The 19,798-nt window shown below is 40.6% G+C and overlaps 1 protein-coding gene across 3 annotated transcripts in view; it reads left to right on the forward strand.

The window, feature by feature from the left end:
• The window catches only part of SSH2 (slingshot protein phosphatase 2), a 343,919-nt gene that overhangs the window by 83,971 nt on the left and 240,150 nt on the right, over positions 1–19,798 (forward strand). For 2 of the 3 annotated variants that reach the window (XM_089683046.1, XM_089683047.1), the window contains exon 2: positions 1,209–1,286. The exons of the other annotated variant lie outside the window; for it this stretch is intronic. In XM_089683046.1, coding sequence (XP_089539172.1) covers positions 1,209–1,286 — 78 coding nt within the window. The remainder of the gene's footprint in view (positions 1–1,208; positions 1,287–19,798) is intronic. 3 annotated transcript variants of the gene reach the window in all.

Raw genomic sequence — 19,798 nt, forward strand, 5'->3', positions numbered from 1 at the left:
AAAAACGCTGAACAGCTCCTGAACGTGAGTTTAGCAGCTGCAGTGTACATGAACCCTAAGTAAGCATGTTTTGGTGAGTGACTTCTGCAACTAGCTGAACAATGTGAATGCAAAATTATACCGATTTATTCCTTTTTTAATATCCTATTGCCTCAATTTACGGGAAACCGCAAACTTTCTAGCTCAATCAAGCATCACTAGTGCAATGGAAAAACACTAGCGGTACAAGAGACCTTGTTACATTGTAGTTTCTCATTTTTTTATTTTTTTTTCTCAATTAATTGGATGCAAAATGGCAATAGGTGTTTTTTAAATGGATAGTGTCCAGCCAGGTTGGTGGGACTTGGACCAGAAGTCAGAGCAGCCATAATAATAAAGTAAAATGAAATCAGGGACTTTTTTGTTTTAAATGTTTGTAATCGCTTATCTTGCTATAAGGCTAGGTTCACACAGATGTGGGGCAATTTTCCTGCCAGTTTCAGTGTGAATTCAATGGGTGATAGTTCAGCGATTCAGATGTGATTCTGATGCGATTTGGCAGCGGTTTTAGTCAGCCTCTCTCTGTCTCTCTCCTGACATGGACCAGAGATGGGAGATGAGGAACAAAGCAAAGACTTGCAGAAAATGTTTTACCATAGAATCATGTTATCTAAGGACAGATAAGCGATTTCGATTCAAGTCTATGTAGCTACAAATCGCACCGCAACTGCACTAAACTCACACAGGACCCTTTTTAAAATGGCATCCCAATCGCACTGCATATATGTGAATGGCTTCCATAGAAACTCGTTATTTCACTTGTCGTGAGATTCCATGCCTTCTGGAACGCATCATGATTTTGCGGTTGGTCTGGTTTCATTGTCTGTAATGAAAACCACTATGAGGAACAATGAGTGTTCGGTTTTATAAGGTGTGTAAAAATTGCTTCTGTATCTGTGTATGCCTACCCAAATATGTACTCCTTTTTTTAATATATGCTAGGCCAGTGTTCAAGGTTTAATGCAAAATTGCAAATTGAATAAGCTTTGGTTGCAAGCAAATTGCCTTCCTTGTCTATAGGTGATTGGTACCTTGCCCTTTACCTTCCTTCCTTCTCTTCTTCTGCTGGAGACTGATGCTTCTGCTCTTTGCTTCTGGGTCTCCCTAGCCTCTCTGCTACCCTCTGTCCAAACCTCTGAGTTGCTGACATTGTCTTATTTGCGTTACAGAATTCACAGTTGGAAGAAAGTGAAACTGAAGTATTCTGCTGCCAGTGTGAAGATACAGAACTCTTAAATGGTACCAATGTACGTATAACGTAGTATATAGACTTCGTCCTAGGCGTGTGCTGTGCCAGAATTATGGAAAACCAACGTAACCCTGGTGCCTAGCCATCACGAATGATGTTCTGTGGCATCTGGAAAATGGTTATAAATGGTGAATGCTTGTGAGCTATTATGAAATGAGGTGTTCAATATGTGACTTTAGATGTCCTTATTTCTCACGTGAGGTTCGCTGGCACTTGCACTGACTCATATGCTAGTGTATATATAATATTTTCAAAATAGATAGTGCCGCGCTCCCATGTACCAATATGTATATCTTATACTTTCAAAGTGCTAATGAATAGCTTTCAAGATACTGCATGTATCAAACAATTATTACTAGTGACTCAAAACATCATTGTGAATATTAATCTTCATGCAAGTGACATTAATAACTGATAATCCTAAGGTGATAGTGCCTATTAAAGTACAGTGATATACAAATCAGAAATACTCCTCTATTCTACTGTGATCCTTATATTTATATTGTGCAAACACATATATATTATGTGCACGTGCTTATGATATATTCAATAAAAAAAAAAAAAAAAAAAAAAAAAAAAAGTCTTTCAAAATAAATGTGCAGGTGGATTCTTGGTTCCCTCTCGCCGAGTGCTTAATGGTCTCCCTATGTGCTCACCTCTATATTTGCCTGAATGAATCCAGGCAAATACACTTTTTATCCTTCCAGGATAGATGGGATGGAATGATGCTCTTGAATTATCTCAGAAGGTGGATGTGGATTTATATTTGTTCTCCTGTAGCTGCTCATGAGTGGGTATACTGACCATCTCTCTGAGGATCTCCCAAATCCCCTCCTGGGGCTGTTTCCTTTTCCAGTCCTCCTTATATCAGCTCAAAGGGTGTTGTTCAATTGAGAAAGGAAGACAAACAGACCATAGTGTCTTATCCTTGTGCAAAAAGGGGGTTTATTGCTGCCAGTTGCACAGTAGTATACAATTGTAGTCCAGCATAAATGTGCTCTGCCTCTGTTCCTGCAGTGCTGTCTACCTGTGTCTGTATTCAGATCACCGAGCCTCTCCAGTGCAATGTCGTGACGTCAGAGCCCCTCCCCTACGCGTATCGTCACAGGGTCACGTGACTTCATCAGGGGGAATGATGAAGTCACGTAATCTACCTGAGGAGGTGCGTTAGCACGTGGGCGTGCTGTTGAGTGTTCTCAGAGTCCTTTACATCTGCAGAGCGGCCTTTTCTTCTATGTGTGGAATACACTACCAGGTGACAGAGGGCTTTCCATGACCAGATCTGACCAGATCCATATGAGGACCTTGGAATATCAGCTTTGAATGCGCATTTGAATTGCGCATTTGGTGAGTGCGCAATTTTTACTTTTATCACCTCATCCACGAATCCAGGGATTGGAGCTCTTAAAGGACTCTCTTGGATTCTGAGCACGATATGGACTATATCCATCATTTAGTCACCGTTTTGCACTTTAATAGCACTTTTTACTGATTTATATTTATATTTATCAAGTATATAAGTATATTTATTCATTTAGTTAGCGCTGCACCTCTCCCTTGTATGCATTTTTATTGAGAAGGTTCATATGGTACCTCTTTGGTGTTCAGCTGCTGTTTTCTTCTTCTTTTATTTTAATTTTTGTGATTTTATACTAGTTGTTTTAAGCGCTCACTTATTTTGAAAATTACTCTAAAATACCAGTTGGAGATGGAAGGACCCTTAATGTATCCCTTAGCCATAAGAGATTATTTAATAATGCATTCATGTTTGTGATTTAATTGACAATTTGGCATTACATTAGATATGAACACTAACCGCAGAATATTTACTGAAAATAGCATTTAGGTTTAAAGCATCACATCCAATTGATTTAAATGGTTGCAGCACTTTCCACTGCTGTCTTGGCAACACAGTCTGTGATTTTTGACCCCCTGTATGTGCATGTTATGTTAATAGAAGCCATGTGGATGCATGCTCAGATGAATATTTTTTAATTAAAGTGTAATAAAACTGAAGTATAGCTATTCTTAAACAGATCAGGTAGGAGGAAGGGGAGGAAACACATTTTAAGAGAGGTATACTTGCCTGTTTTCAGTCTGCTCTGGTCACATTACCGTGCAGCTCTGTAAGTTTTGGGAGCCATGACATCACCCATAGGCTCCTGTGGCCCAGCGGTTGTCAGCGCTCATTCTTCTCCCCTGCAGCAGTCGCTCACTGACAAAGGGTAGCAGGTGCTGTGGGATCACATGACCAGACTGCATTGGATTAAAAATAGGCAAGTACACTGATGATTATTATTTTTTTTTTTTTATGCAAGTGAGGCAGGAGAGGTAAGAGCAGTGGGAAGGGAACATTTTGAAGACTAGTTATTGTTGGAGTTTTCTTTTCATTTTAAAACCTATCAACCTAAAGTATAATAAAACCCTGAGCTTTACAACAACCCATTCAGTTTAACCTGTCCGGACACTTTTACCCCCTTCCTGTCCAGGGCAATTTTCAGCTTTCAGCGCTATCACGCTTTGAATGACAATTGCGCGGTCATGCAGCACTGTACCCATATGAATTTTTTACATCCATTTCGGTTTTCGTCCAAATGCATCCTGAATTTTCGGTTTCAGTCCAAGAATTTTCATTTTGGTGCACCACTTGTATCTATGTAGGAAGCCATGTTTGTTACGCAGGTGAGACTTCAAACATGTCTGGCCTTCATCTCCGTTACTTGGGGGGTGGGGAGATTAGTAGTTTAGAGAAGGTAACAGTAGAGCGCTGCCTTTCTGTCAAGATGAAAGGGTTTTTTTCTGTACTTGCTGAAAAATGTTCTTGGCATGGAAAAAAAAATCTGGGTCAGAACATGAAAAATGTGTGTAAAATCGTAAACTGTTTTTTCTTTTTTTATGGCGGGGTTTAAAAATTGTTGTCATAAGTAGTTCTTTAGTGCCAAGTTTAGGAACTGAATGCTGGGGAGCATTACAGGGTTTGTGTTAATAGTTACAGATGTCCAGCACAAATGTACTCCATTAGCCACCTCCACACCTATATCAACCAAACAGCCAATTAGGGATGCTGGGCTGCAGGAGCCGCCTGCACCCAGGCAACCATGGATGCTACATGGCAGGGTGGCTGCTTGCTAGCAAAATCCTACATAAAATGATATGCCGGTGTATATGAGCCCTTATGTGGTCACTTGCTATGTCCGCTTAAAGTGGACTTTAATAAAAAAAAAAGTCATCGGCCATAAAAAAAACTGTAGTTGCTGACTTTTAAAATACAGACACTTACCTGTCCCTCGGACCAGTGGTGTCCTCACTACCGCTGGTTTCTCATGCCGGCATCTTCAGTGTTGGCATCCGGCTGTGACAGCTTGCTGCTTCAAAGCCGGGTGTTCACTGCGCATGTGCGAGTAGCGCTGCACTTTGTGAATGGTCCCGTAGTTTTCTGGGACCTGTCACATGTCCCAGAAGACTACGGGGGGGGGGGGGGGGCGGGGGAGGACAACTTCCGCTTCCGATCACCTTAGGTGATTGCATGGGAAGTAGGAGTGGGTACCTGTCAAATTCAGGTACCTGCTCCACAAAGGTTCCAATCCTTAACTGGGATCGGGGTACAAAGCCTTAAAGCAGAACCTCCCCTTTTGGGTGGAGCTCCGCTTTAAGTCTTAAGGATTTTAAAATACACTCCGGTTTGTTGAGCCAGTTGTAAGTCCTCATGCACATGGGACGTTTTGATAATGCTGGTACGTTAGCTGTGTAAATTCATGTTTAAAAATGAGAGTTTTTAAGATTTTTTTCTTAGCGTTTTTGCATTAGCGTTTAGTGGAGTTTTTCCGCGTTTGTGGTTTTTAGTGTTTTTAGCAGTTTTTTTTTTTTTTTTACCGAAAAAAAAATTTTGGGGGGGGTAAAAAAAAGTTCAAAAACACCAGTATGCGGCATTTTGCCGCATTTTTCATCGTTAGAGCGTTTTTACAGCTAAAAACTCCTCTAGAAACCCACTAGTCCTGGGTTTTTTTCCAGCCACAAAACCTCCCAATCAAAAAACGTTAATTACAGTCTGTGTGCATGGACACATAGGATAACATGCTGGGGGGTTTACTAGCTGTAGAAAAAACATCAAAAGCCAAAAACAGCAGCTGTAAAAATGTCAAGTGTGCATGGGGGCTAAAGGGTGGCATTGCATTCCTGTTTCTAACCATGCTTGGTTGCCGATTCTACCACAATACTCTTTGAACTATTGGCTTGCTTTACTAAAGGAAAGTAGGCTGTTCAATTTTTAAGCTAATTTTCCATTAGCCTAATGAATGTGGTGAAAAGTCACGTTACAAAGAATGTCCAGTCACGTGCAGGAACAAAAAAAATTGTATGTTTGCTTGCACCTGATTGGATGATGAAAGTCAGCTGAGCTTCCTCATTGGCTAAGATACGGGAAAATTCTCTTGCAAGGTGAACAGGCTATTTTTGCCTTTTAATAAATCAACCCCAGTGTTTCAAGTAAGCATGTGGGAAGTGAAGTCACAAATACAATATTTTTTCTGGGTCAGTTTTGAGACCATTGCATTAGCATTACAGCCAAGTAACAGAAGGAGAAATTAGCAGTGGTTGCTCCCATGTTTCTGTAACAGTGGATTTCTTTTAAAATATTACTTTTTTTTTTTTTTTTTTTAAATTACAAATACCAACATTTTTGGGTGCTCCGTGAATACCAGTGGTGCTGATTATGTTATGATAGAGATTGTTTTATATTAGGCCCCATGTACACAGGACGTTTCTGAATGATGAAATCTGACTGCTGGAAAACACAGGTTAAAAAACATCTGTTTAGCCACGTTTGCATAGCGCGTTTTATGTACGTTTTGCGTTTAGAAGCGTTTTTTAAAGATAAGCACAGGAGAACCTCCCAAATGTCCAGAATGCACTGAAAAGTGGTAAATTATTAACTATTTCAGACTGTTTCAGAGAAATACAGAGAGTAGAAGCAGAGACGGCAGGATGTGTTGAGATTAGCTTAAGGGTGAGTTGCTCATTAACGTTTCTTTAATTTCCAAGGGAGGGAAAGGTGTCTGGTGGAGGGAGTCATTAAGGTCACCTGGCAGGGGGTCTTCATGAGGAATTTTGAGGTGTGAATGGTCATTAACATATCTTTTGTTTCCAAGGGTGGGAGAGGTCTGAGGTGCGAATTGGTCATTACAACGTGTGACAAGCTTGGTAGGAACATCCTGTGTTCAGTGTTTTGTCCATCTGAGCACCTTGATAACTCTTTGCATGCATTTTTATGATGAAAGAAGGCTCTGGACAGCATTAGGAACTGGAAGAGTTAAAAAAAAAAAAATTGCAAACGCTTATAAACGCGATTTGCTGTGTTTAGATGCGTTTTTGCGTTTGAAACGCTGATAAAATCGACATATGAACGCAAGTTTGTTGCGTTAAAAAATACGACTGTAAACGACTGTAAAGGAAGATGTGTACATGGACACATAGGAAAACATTAGGGTGAGTTCAGGGGCTGCTGAAAAACACGCTGAACAGCTCCTAAACGTTTATCAGCTGCAGTGTACATGAGCCCTTAGAATCAGGAAAAGCTTACTTCTGATGGTAGGTGTATAGGGTAGCGTAGATGTCTACAAATACTACCGCATTACCATGTTTTATCTTTGAATATATATTTGTTTAGAAATGTAATTTTGATCATTGTAGTACTTTGTATTACTCCTTGCACTCTTTTCGGACAAGAAAATTTAAACTTGCCTCATTTTGTAGTAGAAGCATGTGGGTAGAAGAGGGTACATGAATCCGAACGTAAGGAACTGTGCGTTCATATCCGTGTGCCCGCTGTTGTCTGCATGTCAGTTTTTGACATGTGACTGTATCTTTGCAGCCACTGTGTCTGCATTCACTTCAGTGGGCTGCTCAGACGCAACTGCGAGGTGGATGCAGATGCAGCAAAAAGCGGCTCAGCATAGAAGATGGATCTTATTGCCCATTTGCGCCCAAATGTTCTCTTTTTCACCTTTTGGTAATCTTTTACATCTAGATACCCAACCAGCAAAATGCTATGCTTGCAATATTCTTTTTTTTCTTTTTTTTTTTTTTCAGTGGCGCTGTGTCCAGGCCTTCAAAAATAAAGACCAGCATGTATGTGATTATGATATCAAGAACAGCCCTGTATTCATTTTATTTAGTAGAGAATCAAGTTCTATTCCTATCTTAAAGCACTTTGAAAATTCTGAGTGCTTCTGGGTGTGATGGACAGATTATAGTTAATTGGATGGACTGTGTGATCTAAACACACTTGCAATAATTCCTGGCTAGCGTTAGTGTTTTATTAACTTGTTGCTTGGATCTGCCAAGCTACTTTATTGTCTTGGGGACTTAGAAGTACTTATTAATTGGCACTGTCCTCCTGCATCAGTACATGAATCTAAACCCCCTAGTTTTTTAGCTGTTAATATCACTTAGTAGGCATGCACATGTGCTTGCTCATGTGTCCAAGGGAGCTCATATGGCATTGTAGGCATTTACTGAAGTGTGCATATTCGTGTACGCTGTAATCGTGCTGTGCTGTCTCTGAAAGCTCTCTGACAGCAACCACTTTGGTCACAAAGTCACAGATACTCTTGGTCTTGAAGTTGTTAAGAATACTTTTTATATATATATATATATATATATATATATATATATATATATATATATATATATATATACACACACACATACACATACACACACACACACACACACACACACACACACACAGTGGGGATCGAAAGTTTGGGTACCCCAGCTAAAAATTTGTATTAATGTGCATAAAGAAGCCAAGGAAAGATGGAAAAATCTCCAAAAGGCATCAAATTACAGATTAGACATTCTTATAATATGTCAACAAAAGTTAGATTTTATTTCAATCATTTACACTTTCAAAATAACAGAAAACAAAAAAATGGCGTCTGCAAAAGTTTGGGCACCCTGCAGAATTTATAGCATGCACTGCCCTCTTTGCCAAGCTGAGACCTGCCAGTGTCATGGATTGTTCTCAATCATCATCTGGGAAAACCAGGTTATGTCAATCTCAAAGGTTTTAAATGCCCAGACTCATCTGACCTTGCCCCAACAATTGGCACCATGGGTTCTTCTAAGCAGTTGTCTAGAAAACTGAAACTGAAAATAGTTGACACTCACAAAGCTGGAGAAGGCTATAAGAAGATAGCAAAGCGTTTTCAGATGTCAATATCCTCTGTTTGGAATGTAATTAAGCAATGGCAGGCATCAGGAACAGTGGAAGTTAAAGCAAGATCTGGAAGACCAAGAAAAATATCAGACAGAACAGCTCGCAGGATTGTGAGAAAAACAATTCAAAACCCACGTTTGACTGCACGATCCCTCCAGAAAGATCTGGCAGACACTGGAGTTGTGGTACACTATTCCACTATAAAGAGATACTTGTACAAATATGGTCTTCATGGAAGAGTCATCAGAAGAAAACCTCTTCTACGTCCTCACCACAAAAATCATCGTTTGAACTTTGGAAATGAACATACAGACAAGCCTGATGCATTTTGGAAACAAGTTCTGTGGACCGATGAGGTTAAAATTGAACTTTTTGTCCGGAATGAGCAAAGGTACGTTTGGAGAAGAAGGGGCACAGAATTTAATGAAAAGAACCTCTGTCCAACTGTTAAGCATGGGGTTGGATCAGTCATGCTTTGGGGTTGTGTTGCAGCCAGTGGCACAGGGAACATCTCACGAGTAGAAGGAAAAATGGATTCAATAAAATTTCAGCAAATTTTGGATAGTAACTTGATGCCATCTGTGAAAAAGCTGAAGTTAAAGAGAGGATGGCTTCTACAAATGGATAATGATCCCAAACACACCTCGAAATCCACGGGGGATTACATCAAGAGGCGTAAACTGAAGGTTTTGCCATGGCCTTCACAATCTCCTGACCTCAACATAATTGAAAATCTATGGATAGACCTTAAAAGAGCAGTGCGTGACAGACAGCCCAGAAATCTCAAAGAACTGGAAGACTTTTGTAAGGAAGAATGGGCAAAGATACCTCAAACAAGAATTGAAAGACTCTTGGCTGGCTACAAAAAGCGTTTACAAGCTGTGATACTTGCCAAAGGGGGCAGTACAAGATATTAACTCTGCAGGGTGCCCAAACTTTTGCAGACGCCATTTTTTTGTTTTCTGTTATTTTGAAAGTGTAAATGATGGAAATAAAATCTAACTTTTGTTGACATATTATAAGAATGTCTAATCTGTAATTTGATGCCTTTTGGAGATTTTTCCATCTTTCCTTGGCTTCTTTATGCACATTGATACAAATTTTTAGCTGGGGTGCCCAAGCTTTCGATCCCCACTGTGTGTGTGTGTGTGTGTGTGTGTGTGTGTGTGTGTGTATACAGTGGGGCAAAAAAGTATTTAGTCAGCCACCAATTGTGCAAGTTCTCCCACTTAAAAAGATGAGAGAGGCCTGTAATTGGCATCATAGGTAGACCTCAACTATGAGAGACAAAATGAGAAAAAAAATCCAGACAATCACATTGGCTGATTTGGAAAGAATTTATTTGCAAATTATGGTGGAAAATAAGTATTTGGTCACCTACAAACAAGCAAGATTTCTGGCTCTCACAGACCTGTACCTTCTTCTTTAAGAGGCTCCTCTGTCCTGCACTCATTACCTGTATCAATGGCACCTGATTGAAGTTGTTATCAGTATAAAAGACACCTGTCCACAACCTCAAACAGTCACACTCCAAACTCCACTATGGTGAAGACCAAAGAGCTGTCGAAGGACACCAGAAACAAAATTGTAGACCTGCACCAGGCTGGGAAGACTGAATCTGCAATAGGCAAGCTTGGTGTGAACAAATCAACTGTGGGAGCAATAATTAGAAAATGGAAGACATACAAGATCACTGATAATCACCCTCAATCTGGGGCTCCACGCAAGATCTCACCCCGTGGGGTCAAAATGATCACAAGAACGGTGAGCAAAAATCCCAGGACCACACGGGGGGACCTAGTGAATGACCTGCAGAGAGCTGGCACCAACGTAACAAAGGCTACCATCAGTAACACACTACGCCGCCAGGGACTCAGATCCTGCAGTGCCAGGCGTGTCCCCCTGCTTAAGCCAGTACATGTCCAGGCCCGTCTGAAGTTTGCTAGCATTTGGATGATCCAGAAGAGGATTGGAAGAATGTCATATGGTCAGATGAAACCAAAATAGAACTGTTTGGTAGAAATACAACTTGTCGTGTTTGGAGGAGAGAGAATGCTGAGTTGCATCCAAAGAACACCATACCTACTTTGAAGCATGGGGGTGGCAACATCATGCTTTGCGGCTGTTTCTCCGCAAAGGGACCAGGACGACTGATCCATGTACAGGACAGAATAAATGGGGCCATGTATCGTGAGATTTTGAGTGCAAACCTCCTTCCATCAGCAAGGGCATTGAAGATGAAATGTGGCTGGGTCTTCCAACATGACAATGATCCCAAACATACGGCCCGGGCAACGAAGGAGTGGCTTTGTAAGAAGCATTTCAAGGTCCTGGAGTGGCCTAGCCAGTCTCCAGGTCTCAACCCCATAGAAAACCTTTGGAGGGAGTTGAAAGTCCGTGTTGGCCAGCGACAGCTCCAAAACATCACTGCTCTAGAGGAGATCTGCATCGAGGAATGGGCCAACATACCAGCAACAGTGTGTGCCAACCTTGTGAAGACTTACAGGAAACGTTTGTTATATATCCTTTGTTGGCAATGACAGAGGTCAAAGTATTGAGATGAACTTTTGATATTGACCAAATACTTATTTTCCACCATAATTTGCAAATAAATTCTTTCCAAATCAGCCAATGTGATTGTCTGGATTTTTTTTCTCATTTTGTCTCTCATAGTTGAGGTCTACCTATGATGCCAATTACAGGCCTATATATGTGTGTGTGTGTGTGTGTGTGTGTGTGTGTGTGTGTGTGTGTGTATATGTATGTATGTATATATATACACACTTTATGTGTAAGGAAAATATTTCAGATGAAAATTTTGAAAAATTAATTTTTGTGTGCCCATTTTTAGCTACATGGTAGTAGCATACATTTCACTCAAAGCTCCACCAGTCCTGAAATGAAGACTGCATTTTATCTCCATGTTCTCCCCAGGCCATGTAGGATGTATACGTCCCAGACCTCTTACTGTACTGTTTTGGGAAAATAGGGTAGACAAGGCAGGTGGTTTACGGGCTCCTGGATCAGAAAGTTTTAACTAGGTTAACAACCACAGAGAAAGGGTTTAGGGATTAAAGAAGCCGCTGATTAAAAATTGTGGTACAGAAGGCGATCCTGTTGCGGAGTAATCTGAAATCTTTCCAATGAATTCTCTTTTCTTTGCTAAGCTCTTTAAATATCTGTTGAAAATAGGGTATTTTTGGTTGTGTCCACATTACTGCGGAAGCATTTCTACTGCACATCTCAATTCTGTTATATACTTGTACTACATATATGCTTGCTCAGTTTAACTGCTAACCTGATAATGATAGTACTCACCCATCTGATGATGCTGGGTGACTGAAGGTAAAAATTGGTTGAAGATGTTCTTCTGTCTTCTTCCTTGACACTCGTCCTGTCAGGATGAAGAGGCAGCAGCACTGATTAAGTCTTTCCTCTTCTTTGCCCACCTGTCAGCAAGTTTAGTGTTGGCTTATGTGCTCTGCTGTAGAAAATCAATGGCTCATAGTGCTGACCCTACCTCACTTAGTGCTGCAGACATATCTTTTTAAATATGTTTTTAATGGATAGGGCTGGGTTAAAAAGATGTTCATTAAATATTTGCCTGGTGTTGATCTTTGAATAGAGTCAGAGCACCTGATGAATTAAGTAGGAATAGTGTAGTCAATAAAGTGTTACAATTGAAGTAGTGTGAAAGGCTAAACCTTTTTTACCTTTAATGCAGTCACAACATAAAGTGGCTATAAAGGCTGAAGGTTATAAAACCTTCTGTGTACAGCTCCCCCAACCCCCGATTTAATTACTTGAGCCCCATCGTGATCCAGCGATGTGCAGATAGCAGGGGCTCTACCAGCTCTCTCCGTCCTTATTGGCTCAGAGGCAGCAGTGGGAGCCTTTGGCTCCTGCTGCTATCATTCACAGCTAAAGAGGAGGGGTACAGGGCTGACCCATGCTCTGTGTGTCTATGGACACAGAGCAGGGCTCGGGTGAGCGCGCATGTGTGCCCCCATAGCAGGTAGCTTGCTATGGGGGCACTCGGCAAGCGAGGAACCAGGAACACCAGCCAAGGACCAGAGAAGAGGAGGATTGGGGCTGCTGTTTGCAAAACCATTGCACAGAGCAGGCAAGTATAACATGTTTGTTATTTTTTTTTTTAAAAATGTTCCTTTAGTATCACGTTAAGGGGCCCTAGTATATTCACAACCCCAGATACCCCAGATACTTATCTATTGTCCTTGTCACTAGGACCGGACTCTGCAAAACCTGCACCATTCCCTTAAACTTCCTGGTTGTAAAGGAAGGGTGAGGGTAGGGGATTGATAAGCTCTTGCAGCTGTCTGTCAGAAGTGTTTTATTGACCGGCAAATTTGAGTTTGTGTATGCCAACAGCCCTGTCTGGAAATGTGCCTTAGAAGTGACTAGCTAAAGGAGAAACCCACAAACAGGAGCAGGGGTGGGGGTGAAGTTCAGGGGTGCAGGTACTGGCCAGGGAAAAAAATACACCTTTTCTACTCACTTTCAAGGAAGCAGACTATACACAATATGTAGTGCTAAACTTTCTTTAATAGAATTGACAAAAAAGTGGGTTTACAATTACTTTAATCAAAGTAAAAAGTAAGTCACTAAGGGTCTTTTTTGATGCTCTTTTGTCAACTTTAAATTGCTTTTCTCCCTATGCAAGTATTTGAGAATATAAAACAGGTCAAATGCAGATCAGGAGGTGATTAACGGCTTTGGTCATTGAATTCTGTATGATCTCGGAAGTGTTGCATGTTGATGTTAAATTCAAACAGACTGCACCTGAAAGCAAGTTGCATTTGCCGAAAGACAGAAGCCCTAAATTTAAAGAAGAATTCCAGGCATGGTATATTTTTATATAGTTGCATTGGTCCAGGGCCACTGGTCATGCCTGGCCAATGGCCCTGGAAGCTGGAAATCACTGAAATAGACACCAATACTTCTGTGTTCTCCACTTGCTTCTGGCTGGCCTGCTGCATTGTGAACACAGAACATTGGTTGCTCAGTGTGAGCACCATTCAGAGAATGCTTTGTGTTTTTTGAATGAATGCAAAGCATTCTCTGATTGGATGAAGTGGGGCGGTGGTCGCTCACTCCACTTCATCCAATCAAGCTTCTCATTAATTCCAAAAATATGTAGCATTCTCTCAAGCAGGGGAGCTTCTGTTTTTCACAATGCATCAGACTGGCCACTCAACACAGAACCCAGAAGCAATTGGAGATCACTGGAGTAGCAGTTTGTACTTCAGTGATTTCCAGCTTAAAGGGGCTACAACCAGGTCTGATGTATGCATAGTTCCATTGGTCCAAGCTGAACTGTAAAAATATATTATGCCTGTAATTCATATTTATCAATTTACACCTATTACCAGTGTTTTGTCTAGGGACACATCGAAAGGGCTATACTTGCCTGTTCCTTAAATCCCCTGGAAAACCACATTTCCCAACATCCAGTGTTGCACTGTTCCTGCCACCCTCATGTCTAGAGCTGGTCTATGGGCGTGACGGTATCAGGAACAGTCAATGCACAAGACCACTAGTGTGCAGGGGGGCAGGAGTGCCAGGGACCGGTCTTGCACTCGGAGGATCGACAGATTAAGTAAGAAGTACTCAGCTCTCCTCACCTCTAGGCAAAAACAAGCAGTTAACTTGTGCAGTGCGGGCACAGGCCCACTGCATGGTAAAAAAAGATCCCGGAGTTCTGCTTTAAAAGACCACATGTGGACATTTGTGAATATAGTCCAGCAGCAGAACTGAAGAGGAGTGGAATACAGGGCAACAGATGCTTCTGAAGTGGAGGTAATAAATAGCCATGATATCCCTTCTTTGCAGACTCATGTTTGGTGGATCTGTAATATTTCACACAAAACAGCCTCTGTAAGCACATTGTTTTTTTAAGTTCATGCATACTGCAGACCATGTATGAAAGGTTCATTATTAATGTGTCTTCTGACTTGCCTGAACATCCCCTGCTCCCACTTCTCCCTTCAGATCTTTTGCTGAAGTTAGCTCAAATGTCCGGAAGATAGAAACGAAATAAAAATAAAATAATTTTGTAATTTTTTTGGTGCTGCCACCTCTAACCCAATTGTTCAAGACACTAGTCCACATTATGGCAAATAATGGAAATTAACAGATTTCAAGTACATTTCAAGTACAATTCACCTTCAGAGACTGTATATCTGTGCCCCTCCTCTCTTGACTGACAGCACAGCTCTTGGATCTTAGATAGTCTTAGTATTATGTAGTTTTGTATGTACTTTCTCACCTTGAGGACAATGTTTACAGCTAGTGCACCCCCTTACTGCAACTCTGTGAGCAGTTTTAACTTGTTGTAGTCACTGTTTTATCCTCCGGGTAGCAAAATTACTAAATGGTAAGGGTTTAGGAGCCGCACAGAAAAGTTTGCCTGTTTTTCCCCTTTACATCTGACCTAAAATAATTGATATGTCAAACACTATGCATGTTATCATTGCCCACACACCATGAACATCCCATCTGCATGTTATGATGTCTGGATAGCTGAAGGCTATGAGGCATATAGCCAACTGGTTCACATGGTACCCAAACAAAATAATAAAGCATTTTGGCTTCTGTGGATAGCAATGTAAAGTTGCATTCAATCCAAAAACAAAATGTTATTTCTTTATCATATGGCACAGGACGTAAGGTATCTTCATATCCTTTATGATAAGGTTATGCTGCCACCTTCAATTGATTCCACACAAAAAAGGAAATCCCCTTCTAGGCATTTCCCCTTCCAGCTACACAATGTTTCAGTTTTTTTTGCTAGTGTCTTAGGTTCACAAAAAAGAATTGTTCTTTTTCAGGCTCTCAGTTATCTGTCACCAACAGTGATCATTCTGGTTTAAGAAATTCAAGGTTTTGCGGTTTCTACTCGACCCTCTTAACAGCAGGGTTTGCCTTACCCTGAATCTCAAGAGATTCAACAGCTTTACTGAATTTCAAGAGACTCAACAGTTTTCCTGGAGTGCAGAAGTTCCAAATGGAATTGGTGTGGTCAGTGGTGGCCTTTCTTCAGCAGTGAGATTTCCTGGCATCAGTGGATGTCGAGGATGCTTATCTGCATGTTCCAGTCTTCCCACCTCACCAAAGGTTTCTGAGGTTTGGGGTGTTAGACCAAAAAAATCAGTTTGTGGCCCTGCTGTTTGGCTTGTCCACTGCTCCCAGAGTAGTCATCAAGGTACTATCTTCAATCCTGAGGCTACTGCATACTCTGGGTGTTTCTGTTTTAAGGTATCTGGATGACTGCTTCTGATGGAACAATCTGTGCTGCTCCTGGAGACCAATGTATCTCGATTAGTGCAATCTTTATTTTGGAATATTAAGTCTGACGCTGGATACTGTCCAAGTGAGTGATTCTACCTCAAGATAAATGTCTTGTTCTGAGGGCCAGGTGGACTTGCTCAAGGCTGACTATTCCATCTTTGTGCTTCCTGAAGGTCCACAGAAGAGTCACACAGCTTTAAAATCTACCATTTCTTTGTGGATCTGTCAGCTTATTACTCTGTCTTTTGGTATGAAGGGAAAATTATGGTGTTTTCAGTGACAGCTCATTCTACCAGCAGTGCAAGTATGCCCTGGGCTATTTGTCATCAAGCTTCAGTAGCTCAAGTTTGTAAAGAAGCTAGCTGGTCCTTGGTTAACACTTTGACAAAGTTTTACCAAGTGGATGTTCGAGCCGTTGAAGATGCTTACTTTGATTGGCAATTTTTACACGCTGGTTTAGTTATTTGGGTCCGGTTGGCTTGTTGTCATGCTGCTATCCCCTCCTATAGTGCTTTGGGACATCCCTATCGTAATGGATATGAAGCTACCCCGTGTCCTTTGGTATGCCCCAAGCAAAAGTTTTTAGAGGCAATCCAAAATTCCCAATATATTGCTGCTTATCAATTCTTAGATGTGGTGGCTGTGTTGTTTTTTTTTTTTTAGGGTTCCCCCCCCCCCATTGTTTTCACCTGATCTGACCTGACCTTGCCACCAAACCCTTTTATCCTTTATCCTGCCGTCCTAGCCTTGGTTTGATCTGCAGTTGATTTGGTGCACATGTGATCTGATTTGATAGCTTGACAGTTTGATTGAGAGCTGAAGGGACTGTAACGGTATCCACAAAGACAAAACTTGTGTGTGAAGCTAGCCAAGTATGGCTAGATTTCTCTTTTTTAGTCTGTTGGCTGAATGAAAGAAAATCAATAGATTTCTCAATCCACGCTGAAAACCGTGGATGGAAGAACCTGCACATCCAGCTATTTGAATACTCGAACAGTGACTGCATCTGACTGGATGAAGTCACTGTTCAGCTGACCATTTTTTACCCAGCTCTTCAAATTTTTTTTTTTTCAGTCACGTTTTGTCTAGTTAGGATGCCGACGGGGCCAATCGCAGATTGAATTTGGGCTTTTTTTTTTTTAAAATTGAGGCTTATATGGCCAGCTTAATACCTAGAAGATTACAGAGCATAATCATCATATGCCGGGTCTGTTGCAGTAGGTATTTATAATATGGTGTAAGTTACAATTATGTACAGTACTCATTGCAACTACAGGTCACCTTTCAGGAAGTTTAGTGTGTTTATTGTGATGAAAGTTTAGTTTTTGTTGCTGTGTAGATCATTTTTCGCTGCATTTTTGTATAAACGCAAAAGACTTGTACATTATTAAATCCATCTGATGTAAAGTTCTAGTGCTAAAATCCACTACTGAGTGTCTTTGAATAGAAATTTAATTAGGGAACTCATGGTATATTGTACTTGTCAGATGTCAGAGCATTAAACACCATCTTATGGGCTTGATCTTGCGGATCACTGGCTGATTTAATGTTCAGTGAAGCACTAATGGATAATAGATCTGGCATTAAGCAAACGAGATGTGAATAATAAATATTCATCTTATTTTGTGGTATGTGGTATTTTAGTCAAATAACAAAATACGCTTTATTAATTTTGGTTATTTCATGATCTCACATAGTGTGTTCATTAACATAACGGGTTTTATCACTGCATCTCCTGTCAGTCCAGCCTTGGATATAACAAGGCATTATTGTCATCAGTGTAGTGTGAAGATGGTATAACTTTGCATGCCTGACACCACCAGACCTACAGTGCTGCATGCTGATTCTGCAGATTTCTAGATGATCCAATAAGCAGTGGATAGCCATCTGTCAATCTGAATGGACTACTTGTTTGTGAAATCATTTAAAATGTTTTTAAAGGCATAAGGTTTTTTTATTTTAATGCATTTACATTCTATGCATTAAGGCAAAAAAACCTTCCAGTATCGGCATGCCCCAGACCCCCCCTGCCCAAACACCTGACTCCTTTCTCAATCCAGCGCTGTGCCCAAGAGCATTGGGAGCTATTGCCGCCTGCTTATGTCAATCAAATTCTGTGAGGAGGGCGCAAGGGGCATGGTGGAGCTGGGCTGTGTGTGTACATAGACATTGGTACCGAGTCTGCACCCTCAAGTAAGTTGATTCAGATTAGTGCCAAAATTACTTGTGAGCTAATATGGTGAAAATCAAAAAATGTGTAATCTACTACCAAATAAATTCTATATATATATAAAAATAATTAATATATATGTGAAAAACAGGTTCGCTAGCACCCGACACCAACTTATAAATAGTGTTATTAATTCTAAATATTCAAACCATAGTGCAGCGCTCACTTACTAAATAAATTATGTACTAAAAATTGTATATAAATTAGTGTACCAAAGTATTTTTGAATTTATAAATCCTACACTTGTGATTACAAATCCACAAATGCTCTATATGATTAACCTAAATATAAACAAGTATATTAGTGACTTAAAAAATCATCCAATCCCATAACCAAAAAATGATATATCACATCAACCAGTGTCCAAAATAATATTCAAACAAATAGTTCTTCAATGTTAATATAAGGATCTGTTCCAACACATAAGACGGCTTCAGGATAATTGTTCCTCTATTATGCGCTCACCTCATTATTTGCCTACTTAATATAGGCTGAAAATAGCTGTTTGTCCTATAAGAACAGATGAAAAGACTGCTACTCCTGAACTCCTTCCCAGATGGTTCCACACTGCAATTTTGCTGATTATCCACCTGATATCTCTCCAGTGTGTGGTTTCTTATGGTGGTATAAAGATGAATGGATGGATGGATTTCCCCTTCTCACCTCCAGGGGTCTATTCCTCCTTGTATCCCCTCCAAGTAAACAAGTGATGACAGATTGCATAAAAAGTGACAGTAGCTTGATGCATTTGTCCACAAAGAGCTAGTAAGTCTTAACACCAAAGAATTGCCATCCAAGGGCAAAGGTAATGCTGATGCGTTCAAGGGTGTTCCTCTTCTGCAGAGCCAAGGGGACCAGAACCCTCAAAACGTCCTGTCAGTGGAGATCACCACTGACAGGACATTTTGAGAGTTCTGGTCCCCTTGGCTCTGCAGAAGAGGATCAGCCTTGAACGCATCAGCCTTACCTTGGCCCTTGGATGGCAATTCTTTGGTGTTAAGGCTTACTAGCTCTTTGTGGACAAATAAATCAAGCTACTGTCACTTTTTATGCAATCTGTCATCACTTGTTTACTTGGAGGGGATACAAGGAGGAATAGACCCCTGGAGGTGAGAAGGGGAAATCCATCCATCCATTCATCTTTATACCACCATAAGAAACCACACACTCAAGTAAGTTGCTTGCTATCTATGGGGGCAGACACAAGATGAGGAGCCAAAAGTGCGGGTGGAGAACCCCAGAAGAGTAGGTTTGAGGCCACTGTGCATACCATTGCACAGAGCAGGTAAGCAAAACATGTTATTTTAGGGAAACAAAGCGTTCCTGTACAATCACTTTAAATTCATTTTAATTTTAGGTTATAAAGTGTGTAACACTCCAGAAATACCAGCGCTAAGCACTGTAAAGCTAAGCACATCCATTAACTGATTGGAAAATATTCTGATTGATTTCCACCTAGTCTGGCAGGACTTGCATTGTGCATCTTTTATTTATGGTGGTTTTACTTCTACCCCCTATATAGTCTATATGTAGAATCAATGAGCTACATTATTTTCTTCATACATCTATTATGTTAGATATTTTCTTGAAGTAAAAACATTTTAAAACCATTTAGGATACTTAATGCATATCATTAGATCTATTTTTCATGTTAAGTGCATGAAGGATAAGTAATATGCAAGTATAGAACTTAAAGGTATTAACTCTTCTAGAGGTCACAGTACTCCCTGGCAATGCCTTCCGTTGTTTTTCT

This window comes from Staurois parvus, unplaced genomic scaffold (genome assembly GCF_062004578.1).
Source record: "Staurois parvus isolate SC_StPar_1 unplaced genomic scaffold, SC_StPar_1.0 ptg000299l, whole genome shotgun sequence".
Classification (NCBI taxonomy): domain Eukaryota; kingdom Metazoa; phylum Chordata; class Amphibia; order Anura; family Ranidae; genus Staurois; species Staurois parvus.